The sequence below is a fragment of the Malaclemys terrapin genome, chromosome 3 (genome assembly GCF_027887155.1).
Source record: "Malaclemys terrapin pileata isolate rMalTer1 chromosome 3, rMalTer1.hap1, whole genome shotgun sequence".
Classification (NCBI taxonomy): Eukaryota; Metazoa; Chordata; order Testudines; family Emydidae; genus Malaclemys; species Malaclemys terrapin.
In genome coordinates, this window is record NC_071507.1 from 39206724 (window position 1) to 39227334 (window position 20611).

The window sequence follows — 20611 nt, forward strand, 5'->3', positions numbered from 1 at the left end:
CACACAGGGACTTACCAACTCCTAAGTGAATGGGGTCAAGTTCTGACCCAGCAACTCTGTAATCTCCCAAGAAGTGCACGAGGTGCAGGGAAGTACAGTAGCATGCCCTTCTGAAGTTGCTCAGACTCCGCCTTGCATCTCTTCGGCTTCCCCAAGGGGGTCTGCTCAGCGGAGATAAGGCAGCATGATCTTCTGAAGGGATTCAGCTTCAAACTTCCATCTCTCCAGCTTGCTAGTGGATCTACTTGCTGGCAAGAGCAATATGCTGCTGTGCAAGCAAGAAGCAATACATGGAGGAGAGATGTGTCAAAGGAACACTATACATTTACTGATCAGAGGAGGACTGATCTTAGATGAGCTAGCATCTGAGATCAGAGGGAGGTGTGACCCACAAGCCCATTTCCCTACATGGCACAGGCTATGGAATTGAAAGCAGAGCTCCTCTCTGCCTTCCTCTCCCTCTGATTTTCTTTCTCCAGACACATGTTGTCCAGAAAGAAGATAAGAAAGAACAAGAGCTGGGAAGAAGAGAAATTAAGGTTCTTAGACTAAAAAGATATAGGGCTGCACTCTGCTTTCAGAATAGAGAAGCAAAATTACTGAGAGGGAAGAAGGCAGGCTGGTGCCTTTACACTATCATTGACAAGTAGTCCTCTGCTTCCTTAGTTTGTAGTAGGTGGAGCAATAAGGTTTACTGTAAGCATTTATTATAGAACAGGGAAAAGAGACTGTATGAGAGTAATGGTTTTACTCTTTCAATGGAAAACGTCACTGTTTTTGAAAGAGTAGAAGTTTCAGAAATCTATCTAAAAATGTTTGAAAAAGGGCATATCTGAACTTCAGCAGGGCTCTGTCACAGGCCTCCGAGGATATGTCTACACTGCACCTGGGAGAGAGCCTCCTAGACCAAGCAGAAAGACATGCGCTAGCTCTTCTTGAACTAACATGCTAAAAATAGCAGTGTGGACGTGGCAACTCAGGCTGGCCACCTCAGTATGAACCCAGGAGATCAGGTGAGTTTGTACTCTGACGGCTATCCTGTGCTGCTGCCCCTGCCATAACATTCAGAGTGCTATTTTTAGCACTGTAATTCAAATACAGCCTCTGTACTCAGCCTGAGAGGCACGCTCCCAGCTGCAGTATAGACATATCCTAAGAGTATGCTAGTTTATGATACTACCCAACCAGAGTTTTTACCTAATGAAGACTAGGACATAGTAATGAATTATTGTGGTATACTTCAAAATCTTCTGCTATTCACTGAAAATAATTGCAGTGTATGTGACAGTTGGATTACATGCCATTTGTTTACATTTGCTTGAATTATAATCTTAATCTTTGTTACATTCAGCAATTTCAAATATTACAGTACCAGACTAAAAAGGTAGTGCTGAAATCCTGCTTCATTTATTCTGAGGAGAAAGTGGAGTTGGAAAAGAATATCAACATTAAAGTTTTAAGAATTTTAAGAAAGTGGAGTTGGAAAAGAATATCAACATTAAAATTTTAAGAATTTTAAGAACATCGAACTCTGCCAAGATCTGCAAAAGTATGAAGTCTGGAAGCAATTCAGAAATATATTCCTTTCCTATATAATTTACTTTAAAATAGATATGCATCATGTTCCATTCTAATGGTTTTCTCTTACCTAACTGCAAGATAAACATAGAACGTTAAACAAGTTGTGGAACAACAGATAGGGGAATAAGCAGTCAATGGTCTACAGGGTTTATAGGAGAAAAAAGTATTTTTCTGGGATTAGAGGATTTCAAGCTTACCGTGCTACAACTAAAAACTGGTCAATCTGACGATCAGTAAGGGGGCTATCTGGATCCCATACTTTTACTTCCAGCTTTGCCTGCTCTCTGTCATCTAATTCTCCTGTCAAAAAGGTAAATGGGATAAAACATGTATTTACAAGGTTGCTCTTTGTGCACTTCTTAAACCATGCTTAAATAATATACTGTACTTTAAATATAATAAGAGTTAATTAATCAGCAGTTATCATTTAAAATTTAATATTGCAATATCACAAAGAAAGATCTAGCCTAAAATTAGCATTTTAACTAGCTTAGAGAAAGTATCAACACAAAGTATAGAATAAAGGAGCTTAATAAAACTTGATAAAATGGTTCCACTGTCCATTGTATTTTTTAAAATTGCTTCCCAACCACAGCAAAAATTAATGTTACACTCAAACAAATTCAGCAATTAAATGCTCTTATGTTATTTTTCTATTTTGAATATGCCTCAAAATAGAAAACTCTGCAGACTACTCTCAGCCCATTGACATGATTTTGGAAAATCTTTATTAAATTATTTCTGGCCCCACTTTTTACTCAGAGCAACCACTTTGTTCATACTATTAAAACAATGACTCTTATTCTCTGTTAACCAGTTATAGTTCTTGCAATTTAATAAATAAGTTGATGGCACACAAAAAGTCATATTAATTTCCCAATTAAACTCATTTGAGTCAAGCATAGCTACAAGCACTATTTTAATATGGCTACTGTGAAAAAATTCTTCTCTTGTATCAAGACTGTAGTTTTGTTAAGTTTTAGTCTCTTCTAGAAAGCATTTTTAATTTTTATTTGCTTGTAATCATTTCTAACTCTATCCTTTTCACTTGAACTCACTTAAAATCCTATCTTCTCTTGTTAATAAACTTGTCTTACTTTAAATCTAAACCATGCCAGTGCTGATTTGTGTTAAAGTGATAAACTGTGTATTTTGTCTCTTTAGAAGAGCAAACAAACCTTATTATTTCTCTGAATGTTCCACAAGAGGCCTAGACACTTCAGGGTTGACAGATCTGGAGAACTTGAGGACTGAGAGTGTGTTGGGGTCACCCCTGCATACGATAACTGGGTGATAGTGACTAGAGTGGGGCTATTGCGTTGTAGGCAGGCTGCTGGGGCAAGAGTGCAGAACCAGGGTGGCACAGAACGCAAACACTCAGGATACTCCATGCTAATCTACTGGCTGTTGACACCCAGGGTCTGAGCCATAGCAGCAGAACATTTGAGGCACCCAGAGTTATAAAGCAGGTGATGACAACCCCTCACTGGTCTGGACTGCAACCCAGAACATGACAGCTCTGCATGAGGCTGAAACAATGCCTGCGCTTTCAGACATTTTTCACAATGGGTGCAAGGACAAGCTCAATGTGTTATTTGTACAGCAAAGTAGAGAAGCAATGGGTAAGCATACTGCTATGGAGAATACAGAGTTAAGCCTAAACCTTGCCCATCCCACCTCATTCATGGGTTCAAAAGTCCCAAAATGCAGCAGAACCAGGGTACTCCACTGCGCAACGGTGAGGCCCACCACAGGCAGCCCAATTGTATGGGTGATCTGCATTCTTTGGGGTTGGGGAGGTTATCCATGGTGTGTGGAACTACTTGGAATCCCTGGCCACATGCCATGGATAAACTCTCCTCTCTCCCCCAGAACACACCCATCCAACCAGACTCCCTGTGGTGTGCTTTAACGTGTATGGGCTGGATCCTTTGGTGCTTCCCTGCTTGGAAACATCTTCTCCCCCCAGTGAACACATGTGCCAAGCCATTTTAATCAGTAGGGCCCCTATTACTTATGGTTCACTTTTATGTTATACTTCAAGAATACATTAATGTCCTCAAATATGCCCATTCCATTTGCCTTGACTTCAACAAGAGCTCTGTGGGCATCTGTTTGGGTAAAACAGAACTAGTCTTTAACCCACCACAGTCCTTTACAAAACTGTGCAAAAAGATAGAGAACACAAAACTCTCACAAGAAGATTTGAATCTATAAATCTGAATCAAAACCAAAAATCACCAAGATTTACAAGGCATCTGATTGCAAATGTTAACATGCATAGCATCATCAAAAGGTGAAATAACCTGTGTTTTTCAAAGGCTAGAACCAGGCTGTAAACAAAACTATTGTTCTTGGAATTCTACTGCCCTTCCAAAAAGCATATTATGCAGGACATGCTTTGCTAATATGTCCGTTCTCAATTAGAATGAAAATGGTAGCATGGTATTAATCTTACCAAATACACCAGTTATTTGCATCCTACTGTCTGAATCTAACATATCAGGAGCACATTTTACAAGCACGATATATTTCATGTACTGAGAACAAAAAAGGTAAATGGGCCTCCTCTGATAAACAGTCAATAGAGAGTGGTCTACCTCATGTGATTTTACACATTTTAAGAAATCTAATTCACATTCAAATGTAAAATCCAGCACTGACAGACATATTGTGGATTTCTAACATTCTCTGGTGGGATTTTGTGTCTGTAAACTTATGAATGGTTATACGCTTGTCTAAACAGTCAAACTTTTCTATTTCTGACAGATATATACTGGGAAACATTATACGTAAGTAATCGAAGAGTACATCATTACAAACTGTTAACATATTTTTAAAAATATCTTTCATTGTGTTTAACTGAACACCACATCCTGGAAAATAATAGAATCATAGAATATCAGGGTTGGAAGGGACCTCAGGAGGTCATCTAGTCCAACCCCCTGCTCAAAGCAGGACCAATTCCCAACTAAATCATCCCAGCCAGGGCTTTGTCAAGCCGGGCCTTAAAAACCTCCAAGGAAGGAGATTCCACCACCTCCCTAGGTAATGCATTCCAGTGCTTCACCACCCTCCTAGTGAAATAGTGTTTCTTAATATCCAACCTAGACCTCCCCCACTGCAACTTGAGACCATTGCTCCTTGTTCTGTCATCTGCCACTACTGAGAACAGCCGAGCTCCATCCTCTTTGGAACCCCCCTTCAGGTAGTTGAAAGCAGCTATCAAATCCCCCCTAATTCTTCTCTTCTGCAGACTAAACAATCCCAGTTCCCTCAGCCTCTCCTCATAAGTCATGTGCGCCAGACCCCTAATCATTTTTGTTGCCCTCTGCTGGACTCTTTCCAATTTTTCCACATCCTTCTTGTAGTGTGGGGCCCAAAACCGGACACAGTACTCCACATGAGGCCTCACCAATGTCGAATAAAGGGGAACGATCACGTTCCTCTATCTGCTGGCAATGCCCCTACTTATACAGCCCAAAATGCCGTTAGCCTTCTTGGCAACAAGGGCACACTGTTGACTCATATGCAGCTTCTCGTCCACTGTGACCCCAGGTCCTTTTCTGCAGAACTGCTACCTAGCCATTCGGTCCTTAGTGTGTAGCAGTGCATAGGATTCTTCCATCCTAAGTGCAGGACTCTGCACTTGTCCTTGTTGAACCTCATCTGGGTTTTTTTTGGCCCAATCCTCTAATTTGTCTAGGTCCCTCTGTATCCGATCCCTACCCTCCAGTGTATCTACCATGCCTCCCAGTTTAGTGTCATCTGCAAAGTTGCTGAGAGTGCAGTCCACACCATCCTCCAGATCATTAATAAAGATATTAAACAAAACCGGCCCCAGGATCGACTCCGCTTGAAACCGGCTGCCAACTAGACATGGCAACTGTATGGAAATGTGAGAAAAAGATATAACATATACTGATATGTGGTATGACTCTCCATGAAGTGAAAATCATGTCACACTCTGGGTTTCCATACCAGACATTCCACATCCCAAAAATCCAACTTTGTAATACATATGCCTCTCACTTCAATGAAAGGGAACAAAACTCTACATCTGTAACTACAAAATGCTGCTTTGTATGTTGGCAAAGGTATGTAATCGCAATATTTCTCAGCTTCATGCTATCTGTGATTGTAATAGTCACAAATAGGAAATGAGAAATGAGACACATGTACAAACGTACACAATGTAAAAAACATGCTAATACAAAGATTAAATTCAGGAAATGTAGAAAGGTAAGTTTTTCAATAGCAATGTTAACCTCTGCCAAACTGCACATATGAACTTATTTCCATTCCTGATTTTCTGATAAGAAGGTAGTATGTTAAGCCAAACATTTATATCAGAAAAGGGGGAAATGAAAATTGAACATACGTGAAGGTAGGCAAAGTTAGAAATAAAAATTCCATTCACTGAACTAACTGGAAGAGGAGAGGCCTCCAGCACATAACAAATAATAGAAAACTTTGTAGATCCTTCAAAATGGTCCAGACCAACTTAACGCCGTTACGACCCAGAATTACTCATTCTATATCAATGCAACAAAAAAAACCTCTGCTGGACCATGGAGATGACCCACAGGGCTCTGGCAACTTTCATGTTTTCCATATATGGCATGGTTTCCAAATGTCTTGATCTCTTTAATTATTTTGTTTTATACATTCTGGTGTGCAAATGCTGTGGAAAATATGCATTCTGGGGCATCATAAGAGAGCAGAGCTCATAAGTGCAACCTCACTTTTTTTTCTTTGCAATTCATCATAAGCCTACGACAAAGGCATGCAAGCTGGAAAAGAGATAACAGAACCAATTAAACACTTAACTATCCTGCTAAACTTGATTTTAAAGTACTACCAGCCCTTTGGCACTGCAAGAGTCTAGCAGAGTGAGAGAGCTGTGTAGTAGATTCCTCAGAGAGGAAAATGGATAGCTAAATAAATGGACAAATTAGAGCAACACACAAATCCTGTGAAATCACAGATTAGTATTGTTGCAGATGTTAAGAACTACTGAAAAGTCAAGACAAAGGCTACACAATTTACTTACTGGAGGAAAGAGGATGAAAGTACACCACAGGTTTTTTGAGAAAATGGCTGCCAGGAGAATTTGGAGTTAAATGTGGAAGGTTTCCCCTTGTACGGAGGTGGAACATACTGCATAGTAATCAGGAGACAAACTCAGTATGGAAAGAGGAAGGATGAACTGTGGTTTTACTCTTGATGAACTTACATTATGAGAAGAATCATGCCATTTTTAGATAGATATGAATTTTTTAAAAGGTCCTTGAATTAGCCTCCAATCAACAGCAAAGAGAGGGTTTCTTGGACAAAAAAATGGATGCATTCACCCAACATACCATAAACATAACGTAACTGAAGTATATGCTTTTACTTTTAAACTTTGAATAATCTGAAAACAGTAGAATAACCCAATAAAAATATAACACTGGGTATTAAGTTCTGGGTCCATTCGAGTCAATGGCGAAACTCTCATTGACTTCAGTGGAGCCAGGTTCCTCTGTGGTAGAATCTGATTAAGGGTTACTAGCCCTACACTGTATTGCGTGTCTTTAAATTTGGCAGGGTATCCTATCAAGGGTAAAATTGAACACATATATTTGTTAACAGCTTTTACTTCAGAGAAATTTTAATTTGTTTTAACTGGAAGATACACAGGTTGAACAGGATTACCTGATCAAAGCTTGATGGTATACACTTACATTATTAAGCCTATGTCTACATTGTCAACTGAATGACAAAACTTTTGTCTTTCAGAGGTGCTAAAAAAACACACACCCCCACCCGAAAGACAAAAGTTTTGCAGAGGACAAGCGCTGGTGTTAACAGCTCTTTGTCACTGGGAGTGGTCTCCTGCCAACAACGCTGACACCGCCTGTCGGGGGAGGAAGTTTTTTGTTGGCAGGAGAGCCAACAAACAGCAACTACACTGCGCGCCTTTTAGTGACAGGGCTGTAGTGACACAGCCCTGTCGCTAAAAGCTGCGTAGTATAGACATAGCCTAAAACTGGAGATTCCTGGACATAAACGGAATTCTAGACTTTATATTTTAGGAGGCATTTGTTCTAAGTTCTGATCTTCCCTCACAAGGGCAGTGTACTAAGGTACTAAAGATTCTGCACTCAGGACTATATTGTGTCAGGCTCATCCTGAAAACTAGTTTGCTGGATTATATTAATATATGGTTATAAATATGACTGGTGCCTGAATTATTTTCCCATTACCAATGATTCAGTGCCTTATTTCTAGTGTTTTTCTTTATTATGCACAAATTATTTTTTTACATGAGAAGTTAAGATCTGTTTTTCTGTTAGTAACTTTAGACAAACAGATGAAAAAATAACTGCCACCACAATACCAATTTTCAAATAGAAGAGTACAAAAAGAAAGGAATGAAGATCAAATGCAGTTGAAGCCTGGATTCCAGTAAGATAAATTAAAGGAAATGAAATAATGCAGTTACTCAACATCAACTCTCTAGACCTCACCTTAGACTGGTACAACTGAGTATCGCAACAGAATTCTATTCCTGCTAATGCACTGGATCCTGTGTGATGCTATGTACCTCATGCGAGGTACTGAGCACTGCCCACAGGATTGGGGCTTAAGAGGGGCAAGAGACCCTCAAAGTACAGATATGCAGAAAAGACCAACTAAAACAAAGCAAACTTAAATTTCAATCTACATGATTTTGCTGAACTGAGTTACAGTTGTCCCATTTTATGACGACATATTTATACGAGTAATGTTTGAAGAGTTATCCTTTTAGGAAGCTAGAAACTAAATGATTACGAATATGAGGAAAATATAGAAAATACATCCAGAAGATATTGGCTTACAATTCTTAGCAGAAAAATCACCAACTCTGCTCTCTTTTTTGACACTTCAACCGATTATATGCCTGATTAAAAATAGCATGAAGTATATAACTTTTAGTCACAGGAGAATTGTGAGGATAAAGTACTCTAATACTATTATTGTGAGTGCAAAAAAAAAAAAGGTCAAAGTGAAATACAGACTCTGATTTCATTGTTAATTTGTTAACAGATACTTCCCTCCGATCAGAGATATCACAAGTGTCAAGCAGCATACTGCTTTCAACTAATCCTAAATTTCTTTCTTGAATATAGTTTTAATCTGCCACACAACACCCTGGAAAACAGGTAGTTAACTACTGTATATCTGTTCCCAATTTACGAATCTTACTGTCATATTTGTTGTTGGACTGATTGTATGCAAGCCTTGTTTTTAGTTATTTATTTTACCGAAAATATAAAGCAGCATCACTCTTTCAACTCTCTCAGTCGTCTGGCTAGCAATGAAGATAAAAAAAGATCCCAGGTACTAAACTGCACTATCTAGAATAAAGTCTCACCTTTCTGCTATGGTCTGATGAATAATTCATTTAATAATACAACTTCCAGTCTTACTTTAAAACAGGTAATATGCCTATTTTCTCTCTCTTTATACAAAAATAACTATACAAGGCAGCGGTGATTATTAAATATTATACAACTATTTTTCTAAAATAACTAAGTAAGAGTGTACATGTGTGTGTGTTCATGTGCATCCACTACACAATATTGAAAGTAGCGCATGGAATGTCTCTTAAACTAGTACCCAATGACAAGGAAAGCCCCACTGAGGTTGGAGCAAATGAACCTTTCAGATTAAATTTGCATGTCATTCTACTGGTACTTAAGGTATTCAAACAGTGCTCTGCATAAACCACACTAATATGGTGATCCTTTGTAGGCTTTAATGGCTGGAGCTTAGAACTTTTTTCATTATAAAGAATCTGGAGGCAGGATGTGGCTTTCCACTTTATTTGCTTTTGTGATCAAACTACCGAAAATATAAACCAGAAATTGCCCAGAATTCAAAGGTTTTACATCTGACTCTACAAAAAAATAAAATTGTGTTATGTGCAAATAACGCCTAAGGAGGGGGAAGGGCAGAAGAAGGGGAATGTAGTATGTTTATCACTTAATTGCAGAATAATCCCTATCCTTAACTAACATAATAAAGATACATAAGGATGGGTCTCTTCCAGGTGTAAGAGTGTAAATAACAGTTATTCAGTTAGTATATAAATGAGTTTTTCAGTTACATAAACCCTAAATTAAGGTGCATATATGAATGGAATGCATATGAATTAAGCCAACCAGTCGGTAAAAGCTGTCAATTGACACAAGTACAGCACTTGCTTACAGCGAGTCAGATATCTTTATACTGCTGCTGAAACCTGTCTAGTCTGATCACTGTCTATATTCTACGGCTCTAGTCCATAAAGGTTAAGATTCCCAATAATCCTTTCCTCAAAAAATCACTTAGGGATTAAAACTGCCCCATTCCCAACATCCTAATTAGCTATATTAGTATGTGAATCTTGGAATTCTGAAAACGCACCAACTGCGAGTAAAGCAATGGGAGAGAATTTAAAATAGGTAGTGTTTTTTTAATATATATATATATAAGTAGCAAATACTCAGCTTTAATCATCACTTTCCAAATTCCTAGAAAAAAATTATTTTCATGCTCTAGTTGAAATAGTTACTCCACCTAAGAGATAGAGTTTGAATCTGCCAATAGGGCTTAGAATGGTCTGAACTGTAACCATGTGGTCTTGACCAATGCCTCCATCATGCTGCCTCAAGTAGTAATAACCTATATTCAGAGGGGCCAATGCCAGATGAGAGCAGAACATCAGAGCGCAACCCCTTCTGACTCCCAACCCTGCAGAGTCTGATCACTGTTGTGCATCCAAGAAGGAGCTTCCACAATGCAGGGAAAATAGGAGCACAACACTCTGGAGATAGCACTCTCCACACCTTATCTTCACCACAAGATCCCTAACTAGTTACTTGCACTGTGGGTTCCCACTGCCCCCATTGAGTTTGTATTTTTGTACTGTATAGTGGTTTTAAAGTAACACTATCCCAAGTGAAAATTTTCTCATTTCTAGACTTGGTATTAAAATGTTTTTCTGGTGCTTTTGTATTTAGATACTTATCTAAACTAGTCACTCTTAAGGCAAATCACAGTAAGTAGTACATTTTTAATCAGGGGTTCTCAAACAGGGGTTGGGACCCCTCAGGGGGTCACAAGGTTATTACATGGGAGGTCAAGAGCTGTCAGTCTTCACCCCAAACTCCCCTTTGCCTCCAGCATTTATAATGGTGTTAAATATATAAAAAGTGTTTTTAATGTATAAGGGGAGGGGGGGTTGCACTCAGACGCTTCCTCTGTGAAAGGGGTCACCAGTACAAAAGTTTGAGAACTACTGTTTTTAATAAACAGGTTTGCCTAAATTCAAGTTCAACTTTGTATTTATTTCTTTGTTCTCTACTGGGCTTCTTAAGATTTTTACAATTATAATCTGAATATAGAGAAACTGTAATAGATTTAACATAATACTTGAAATGAAAAAGCATGAGGTGGTAGGGCATTTCCGGGAAAGTGTCATGAAAAGATGCCTATCAACCTTCCCTACAGAAAGCAGTTACTCAGTGTATTATATAGCCATTTTTGAAAGTTTAATACCACAAGCTATGGAAATGTTTTCTCTTTAAAAAAAAAAAATTAAACTAAGGCCCTGATCCTGCAAAGGCTTAAGCACATGCTTAACTTTTCAGATGTGAACAGTCTCATTGACTATGGGTCTATGAAGCCAATGGGACTACTCCCTTAAATAAAGTTAATTAAATGCATAAATCAACATGACAATTTTTTCTGTAAAATGAAGCAGATTTTGAATTATTCAGGTGTAAAGGTATATCTCGTTCACATCTGGTAATCTGTTTTTCCACAGCTATGCAGTAACTTAAAAAGAAAATTAAACATCAGAAAACTGTCAAAAAGAAACAAACAAGCAAACTGAAAACTGAACTTACAATGAGCCCATCTATGCAGTTATTGGAGTAGAAAAATATATAAAAGATAATTAACCTCTGAGATGTGGTTTGAAAGCCAGTTAGTGAATGTTCACTGCAGTACATTACTTTGTAGAATAAGTATGTAACAATTTGACCATACAATCATAATCAAGCACAGAAGACTGTCTAAGCCCTGAGTGTGTTCATTCCTGTAAATTAATCTCAGACAGGACTCTAGCCATTATTAATGAACAGATCTTTCCAACCACAATGATCTACAGCCTTCTATGCCAATGAATCAATGAAGGCTGTTAGTCTTACACTGTGGCCAGCTGGCAGAAAGAGAAGCAATAAATTTTAACCATTTCCTTTGTTTAAGTAGTTGGGTCTATGAACATCATCCATAGGAACAGGCGAGCTCATGGTAAAAAGCTCCTTTAGCAGCTAAATAAAGTGTGAAATCTTGGCTCCCTTGATGTCAATTGTAAAACTCCCACTGATTTTACCTAAATGTATTAAAAAGATCTTGATGAAATACTTGTTGCTGAAAATTTATTTGGGTCATTAGACAATACTATTGCCATAAACTCTCAAATCTTGTGATTTAACTGATTAAAAGTTTTAGTACCAAGGACACCTGCATGCCCCTTCATATTTAGGCATTTGGCTGGTAGTCAGGAAGTTATCAGTTGGTCTAAGAATTACAGGCTCCAATTCAGAGATGTACTTAAGCACGTTTGTAAATTTAAGCACATGAATGGTACCATTAAGTCAGTGGAACTATTCACTTACATAAACTTACAAATGTGCTTAAGTTACCTTAATGAAAAATTAAAAATATCTAAAAAGGGGGTGGGAGGTCAAAACAGGAAGGCAAAGTTGAGAATTCATTATTATTACTTTGTCCTATGTTGTTTCTTTCACCAAGGATCTCAAAGTGCTTTGCAAACAGTACAACACACCTAAGTCAACCATCTAATGCACAGTATACTCTTGAATATTTATTTTTGCTGGTTCAAGGTGCAATCTTGGACACCTACTATTTCATCAAGCTGAATTCAGACAAATAGAACATATTTGTTGGTAGGTTAACAAAACATACCTATTGATTTTTATTCTCTACAGATTACTTATTCTGTTAACAGGCTCAATACTCATACACTGCCAATGTCAGAACACAACAAGTTGGCATGATTATTGACTCCAATTTATGCAATGGGTAGAGTTAAAGGGAGCAATATTTTTTATTGATTTTAATTCTAACCTGTATGTATATGTTTCACTATAACTAAGCTTGGCAGAAATCAATTTTTATTTTTTATAATTTTGATAGATAATATTGGTGTTTATTTTTAAACTTTTTTATTTTCACAGTTGTGTAATTATTTTGTGGGATCAGACAATTATTTAATGACAGCAGACACTGATATTCAAAAAGTTAACCCTTTATTGGACAATGTTAAAACACATTGTCAACATCACATGTCAAAGTATACAAAATAAATATCCTGAAATCAGATCTAATAAGTTCTCAAGCACCATTTTTCTTACTTTGCCTCTCTGTGAATTATCAATGGAAATATATTTTCAGTTTATGCATGCCTGGGAAAATAGACATTTACCTATAAAAATCTAATCCTTACAAGCCTAACTATAACAGCACATATTAACTATATTATCTATCTTCAGCTCCACCACTAATGATTTTGTATTTTTCTGTATTTCTTTTAACACTTTACAAATGTTTAAACATACAGTAAAACAAAGGACCAAAATTAAATTAGGAGTAACTACACTGAAATCAATGAAAATACATTGGTATAAAACTGATTTGAAAGGAGAATGAAACCCTAACCTTTAAATACTGGATAACATAACTCCTGCAGCTGTCTGTCTAACTGGGGTACTTTTCAAATTAACTTAGCAATGGTGCTCCTAACAGGCAGGCTTGGATTAACCAATATGCACTCAGTACACTTGCACAGGGACCAGTGGGGGGGGGGGAGGGGGAAAGAGTGGCACTGCAACCCTACACACCAGAAAAGAATGCCACTCACTCGCTCTGCCACCTCCGTGTAGGGTGACCAGACAGCAATTGTGAAAAATCGGAACGGGAGTGGAGCCTATATAAGAAAAAGACTCAAAAATCGGGACTGTCCCTATAAAATCGGGACATCTGGTCACCCTACCTCCGTGTCATGATGGAAGGGCAGCTGGGCCAAACCTGAACAAGTGGTGCTGCAGCCTGGCACTTACCTCCTCCCACCCTAACCACCAAACTATCAGATGGCTCACCACATCCTCCCAGAAAGTCAGGCACACCCTCCCCCATCCCATCCCGCAGTTGAGAACCTCTGTTCATACAACAATAGTTTAGTTATATATGGAGACTTATAGAAAGAGACCTTCTAAAAATGTTAAAATGTATTACTGGCACGCGAAACCTTAAATTAGAGTGAATAAATGAAGACTCGGCACATCACATCCGAAAGGTTGCTGATCCCTGGCTTAGAGTTTAAAAGGTCAGTCTCTCGGTCCCAGACCACAGTGAGTTGGGAGCACTGAATGTGACAGTCAGCTCTGGGGGAAAGGGAAGGTCTGCTTCACACTGATACTGCAACATCCCCTTCTGACAAAATGGATAGTAGCTTCACTCCAAAGCAGGCTTAGTTCATAGCCTAAATTGTAAGATGCTGTTGAAAGAAAGGCTTAATTGAGGAGTAGTCAAGATCCAAAATAACACTTGTTAAACTAAAGGTGTTATTTCAAATTGATTTAGCTAAACCAGTGCAAAAATCAGTGTAGACACTTTTAATTGGACTTAAACCTGGTTTATATTAGTTTAGCTTAATTCAGTAAGGAACCGACTTAAGCTAAATTTATATTGCACACAAACACAAAAAAATTAAAAGAATGCTATTGTTGGAAAAAATCAAGGAAATGCAATAATTAAGATTGCCTGTTCAGTCTTAATTCAGCCTTCTTGTGTGTCTCCTTTACGATACAGTCTTTAATTACATGACTACATATTTTTTCCACAGACTATGTATTTATTCTATAAGGCTCCGGCCTCATTTAGTCTACAGAATGGACAGTGCTTGCTTAATGAGCAGCTATTCATTGTTTTGTTTCCCCTTGTCCAATGAGTGGCCCAAGCTTTATTTACGGCACACTATTCAAACTTTGCTCTGAATACAGCATTATTTCCTCATGAGCTTTTTTATGGCGCTCATCACTTATAGACGTGAGTGCTTCATACGTATTAATACATATATTTTAACAACACTCCTCTTAGATGAGGGACCCATATTATCACCATTTTACAGACTGGCAACTCAGGCACAGTGAGGTTACGGTCAAAAGTATCCACTAACTCTGGACCTCCAATTCAAGACATCTAGAACCTGATTTTTCACTGTATTTAACCTTATATCGCATTTTATATTATCAAAGAACAGTTCCCAGCTTCAGTTGCAGCTATGAGTACTCTGAACATCTGCAAATCAGACCCCAGGCTCTCAAGTCAAGCACCCAGAAAACGAGGAATACATAATTAGCAACAACCCGTGAAAAGTTTGACTAGTTGCTTAACTAGCATTGCATAGGAACTCTGTGGCAGGCAGGAATAGAATCCAGTTCTCCAGGGCAGCATTTAATTGTTTTCACCATGAGACCTTCCCTTTTCTTCGTGCAGTCCCCCGCCTCATTCACTAGACAGCTTCCAATTTCTGCAACAAATGAAGCAGGGGTCCTGTACAGAAACCAGATTTATCCCCAGAGCAGGTCCATCTTGTGCACTGAATGAGGCAGGGGTATTGTGTAAAAAAAAAAAAGTATGGGATCATGTAATGAAAGACTGCATTATACTGCACATGCACAAGCAACCTTAATTTTGGCATTTTCTAACATTTCAGTGCTTGACATTGCAACGTTAATAATAATGTTTTTTAACATAGTTTTTTGTGTATAATTCCTTCGCTTTTTTTTTTTTTTTTTTTTAAAAGCAGACTGAAAAATCAGAAATTCCACCACGTGGCATCCTATTGACGCCCACAAGGATAATCAGCAAGGGTGGATCCATCGCACAAACCTATCCCACTTGAGATAAAAAGTAGCTGATAGCAGCAATAGGTTATCATCCTTTGTTTCGACCAGCACCAGAGGGGAATGACACCCTTTGCCACTGCCCTTCACAAGTATGTGCTGACAGCAGAGGAACGGTGAGACTGTGGCCTTGGCTATACTCGCAGATTCACAGCGCTGCGGCGGCAGCGAGTGTAGTCGCGCCGCCAGCGCTGCGAGAGCTCTCTCACAGCGCTGCAAGTACTCTACTTCTCTGAGGGGAGTAGCTTGCAGCGCTGCGAGCGAGCGTGCAGCGCTGCAGGCGCTGATTACACTGGCGCTTTACAGCGCTGCACTCGCTGCGCTCAGGGGGGGTGTTTTTTCACACCTCTGAGCGCAGCAAGTGCAGCGCTGTGAATTGCCAGCGTAGCCAAGGCCTCAGAAACGATGGTTTCCATTCCAGCCTCTGCAGTTGAGTCTGCTCAGCTGTGCCCAGACTCTTCTGTCCATTCCCCAAGTTTGACTCTTTCTGTCCTGTCCACTTCGAACTCTCCCCAACACACTTCCAGCTTCTCCACCCTAGTCTCTTTGCCCAACCCGCTTTCCTACCCACCCCCGGCTCCTTGTCCCCAGTCACCTTATCCAGTTGCTTGTCAGATCTGTCTCCCACATCCTTCCCCGTGCCCCAATGGTTTCCAGACCTACTCTTGTCCCACTAGCTCCCATCATTTTCTCCACATAATCTCCACCCAAGAAAGCTTATGCTCCAATACATCTTTTAGTCTATAAGGTGCCACAGGACTCTGTCGTTTTTTACAGATCCAGACAGCTACCCCTCTGATACTTGATACCAGAAAAAGAATCCAGACATGTAGTTAGAACAATGGTCCCCAAACTGTGGAGCGCACCCCCCTAGGGGGGTGTGGAGGAACAGTTGGGGGGGTGGAGCAGGGCCCTGGACAGCCCCTATGGGGGACAGCGACGGAGCGCTACCCAGCCCTGTTCCACTCCCAGCACCACTCCAGCCCCACCCCTGGCTCTGCTCCAGCCTCACCCCCAGCCTTGGCCATCAATCATGGCCCGACCACAGCTTCCGCTCCTGGCCTCTGCCTCAGCCCCGCCCCCTGTCCCGGCTCTGCTCCCAGCCCCAGCCCCGCCCCCAGCTGCAGCCCCAGCCCCCTGTCCGTGCCCCTCCACTTCCCCCAGGAACCACAGCCCTGCTCCTGGTCCTAGCTCAGGGGGGAAGGAGGAGGTGCGACCGTGAAAAGTTTGGAGAACAGTGAGTTAGAAGGAGTTGCAGTGGAACATTACCAAATTTTCCCAGTAATTCCCCACAAAAAAATGTTATTAGCAGAGTCAAACCTATTCTTCTGTGTGCCGATGTCAAAAGTCAACTAGGTGATGTTTTCGCTCTACCAACAAGACTACTGTAATTCTTGTCTAGCTGGGAACCCAGGGGAAATCATTCACCAGTTAAGACTCTTTCTAACATTAAGCATTTTATTGAAGTTTTATTAGAGGAAAGCACTTGGGGATATATGAATAATAAATACTAAAGGAGCAGTGATTTCTCAGTCGACCTCTGCCTCAATCCTACAGTAAGAATCCAACAGTCACAGGACCAGAACTCCTGCGTTTCTCAACTCAGGATCTGGTCCTTAATGTGAAACTATGTGTATGTCTACACTGCAGCTGGGAATGTAATTCTCTGCTTAGGCAGATGTACATGCACTAGTTCTGACCAAGCTAGCCCAATAAAAATAGCAGTGTGGCTGCAGCAGTATGAGCACCAGCTCCGGCTAGTCAGGGGTTAGTCTGAGGTACATATTTGGGTTGCTAGACCAATTCGCTGGGCCACACTACTATTTTTAGCACACTAGCTTGATCAGAACTAGCATGTGTATGTGTAGCCAAGTGGGAAACGACACCTCCAGCTGCCGTGTAAACTTACCCTTACAGGGCACAGGGGAAGTTTATTTTCTTTTCACAATTATAAAAATAAACGTTATACTTTTTATAATAGTAACCGTTTGGAATCTGGAAACAAGTTGGGGTTTTATTTCCTGACAACATGTACACATACCTTGGTTTTTGCAGTGGATGCACTGAAGCGGATGGGTATCTCCAGACAAGGAATGCCTATTACTCATCAGTAAGACTACGTTTTTGTCATGGATATTTTTAGTAAAAGTCAGGGACAAGTCACGGGCAATAAACAGAAAATCACAGAAGCCGTGACCTGTCCCTGACTTTTACTGAAAACATCCATGACAAAATGGGGTCCAGCACCCTGCCCTCTGCCCCCCCCCCCCCCCCCCCCCCAGTAGCTGGGAGCTGCAGGGAATCCATTACCCAGTGGCTGGGAGGAATCCCCCTGCTGCCCTGAAGGGCTGGGAGCTGCGGGGGGTCCCCCCACCACCCACGGTGGCAGGGGAGCTGTGGGGGCCCCCCTGCCAACACTGAGCAGCTCCAGGGTCTCTCTGCTGCCGTAGGCTGGGAGCTGCAGGAGGGGGAGGACGGCTGCTCGCCAGGGCTGAGCAGCTGCAGGAGGGGGTCTGCCAGCAGCAGCAGCTGCAGGTCCTCCCCCCGCCCACTGAGCAGCTCCAGGGTCCCTGGGAGCTGCAGGGGGGGCCCTTGTTGCTTGTGGCAACTGGGTTCCGGCGGGGTCCCCCAATGCCAGCAGCAGCTGGTCAGCTGCGTGCCCCCCAATGTCACGGAGGTCACTGGAAGTCATGGATTCCATCACTTCCACGACCTCCGTGACATAATCTTAGCCTTACTCATCAGAGAAGAGAAATAACATCCAGCTGTAGATGACACACAACCTGACAAGGGCCTGCAGCTCTACATAAGCAGCAAGCTCAGTACTTCTGGAAGCTGTGCTAAGACAGTACAAGTTGTTTTCCTACCGAATGGCTATATGTTCTTATGTGTTCATAACTATTAAATAAATTATTAACACAAGGACCACTATCTAAAAATAATTTACCATACTGCTTTAGAAGACAAACACCAGCCAAATCTACAATAGCCTCATTTTATGTGGGTTTTTTTAGGTTTTATTAAACCTTTTTTATTTTTTAAAAGCAAACTATGTTTTTCACCACAAAAATTAAAATGAAATACAAGTGAATCTCATTTAACTGTAAAAGAAAGTCTAGGAAGTACAATCAGATCTTTGGTTTGTGTGCTATTTAAAGTGTTTCTGGATTTTGCTGATTTATATTATCTGGGGAAGAAAAAAAGTTAATTTCAAGGGAAACAAAATCAATATCCATAGTACAGAGACAGGCACCAACTCATTTTTTGTGCCTGAATAGGCCACTGAAAAATGTAAAACACTGGAGGCAGACACAATGTAAATCTTCATTTGGTATAATAAAAATCAGAATTTTCAGTTTACAAACCTAATAGAAGCCATCATTATGTTTATAGCAAAATAATTTGGATCTTACAGAATATGCTTAGATATTTCACAATTCAAAGAACTTTTCCATTTAACATCCACTTTGTGACCAGCCTTCTGAAAGCTAATCTGAATTAGCATGCTTTCAGTGCTTTCGTTCAGATTTTTATGACAGTAACCATTCAAAACAAACTGATGGTGCATGTCACTAATATTTTTCTTTTCTTAATATAAGGTATGGGAGGATTTCTTAAAAGTTCTGTCTACTGGCAACTTCTGAAGAAGATCTTTTTCCTCTACTTTTATTCTGAACTGCCCCCTGCATACTGGATCTGTATGAAGTTACTAACATTCTGAACTTATTGCATAGTATGATTAGATTATCTAAGGCCTACATTTTTCAAAAGTGACCACTTTTTTTTGATGCTTCAATTTTTGGGTGTCCAACTTGACACTTTAAAGAGACTTGATTTTTAAAGGGTGGGTGCTCAGGACTTTCTGAAAAATCAGGCTCTTTTAAAGTGTCATAAATTAGGCACTCAAAAATTAGACACGTTTGAAAATGTAGGCCTAAATCTCTATTTCAAGACTCACAAGTTTTCACAAGATCCTATCTTTACAAGACTTACTATTTTATTCCATAAACTCTATTTAACCCGCTTTTTTTTAGATTCCATTCTGTGAATGAGAATCCTAGTTGTTAAAATAACCCTAGCTCATACATAGCATTTTTCATCAGTAGATTCCAAAGAGCCTTACAAAAGGAAGTCAGTAGCATTATCCCCATTATACAGATGAGGAAACTGAGGCACAGGGCGGTGAAATGACTTGTTCAATATCACCCAGTAGGCCCGTGGCACAACTAGGAATAAAACCCAGATTTCCTGAATCCCAATCCAGTCCTCTAGCTCCTACTCCATAGGGATCAATTTTGCTATAATTCAGAAAATGGTGCCAGGTCACATGCAGAGGCAGTCTGACAACTGAGATGTGTTCTTATGCCACTTGGAGGTTGGCACAAAGAATCAGGCTGATATATTTGGCCCCCTTGTCCTCCAGGAATATTGATGGACTAATTCTTGTCTACATGACAGCCTGAAGATCTCATCATCCACTACTCTTCTGGGATTAACAAGCTCTGCAAGAGCAAGGCTTGTAACACACAGTGAAATCCTGGCTCCAAGGAACTCAATGGGAATTGCAGTGGAGCCAGAGTTTGACCCATAGAGCTTATAAGCACCACAGAAGCTTTTTTAATGTTAAGGAATTTAATTTTAGAAAAACCTTCAGCTCTAAAGAAAGCTTCTGTAGGAAGAAAAGTTACTACATAGGCTTTAATCTACTAAATAGATATTATCTACTATACTATTTTAGGATCCAATCCAACTCCTACTAATCTCAATGGCAAAACTCCAACAGACTTCAACTGGAACATACCTATTGTCCAGCAGACAATATCCTGGCTCCTAATGTCAGCAAAAATTCTAGAGAAAATGCATATTACAAAAGATTTAAAATGAGTATACTGTAAACAATCCATCTCTGATCTAGTGATCTTTTGAAATTAGCAATAATAAGTTCTTAGTGAGGACTAGCCACCTAGAAATTTTGAATTTTGAAACCCCACGTATCAAATTAATGTGAACAAAGGCTCTTGAAGATT

At 40.0% G+C, this 20611-nt stretch overlaps 1 protein-coding gene across 2 annotated transcripts in view; it reads right to left on the reverse strand.

The window, feature by feature from the left end:
• The window catches only part of MTA3 (metastasis associated 1 family member 3), a 189373-nt gene that overhangs the window by 102744 nt on the left and 66018 nt on the right, over positions 1–20611 (reverse strand). For both annotated transcript variants that reach the window (XM_054023618.1, XM_054023619.1), the window contains exon 7: positions 1779–1881. In XM_054023618.1, coding sequence (XP_053879593.1) covers positions 1779–1881 — 103 coding nt within the window. The remainder of the gene's footprint in view (positions 1–1778; positions 1882–20611) is intronic.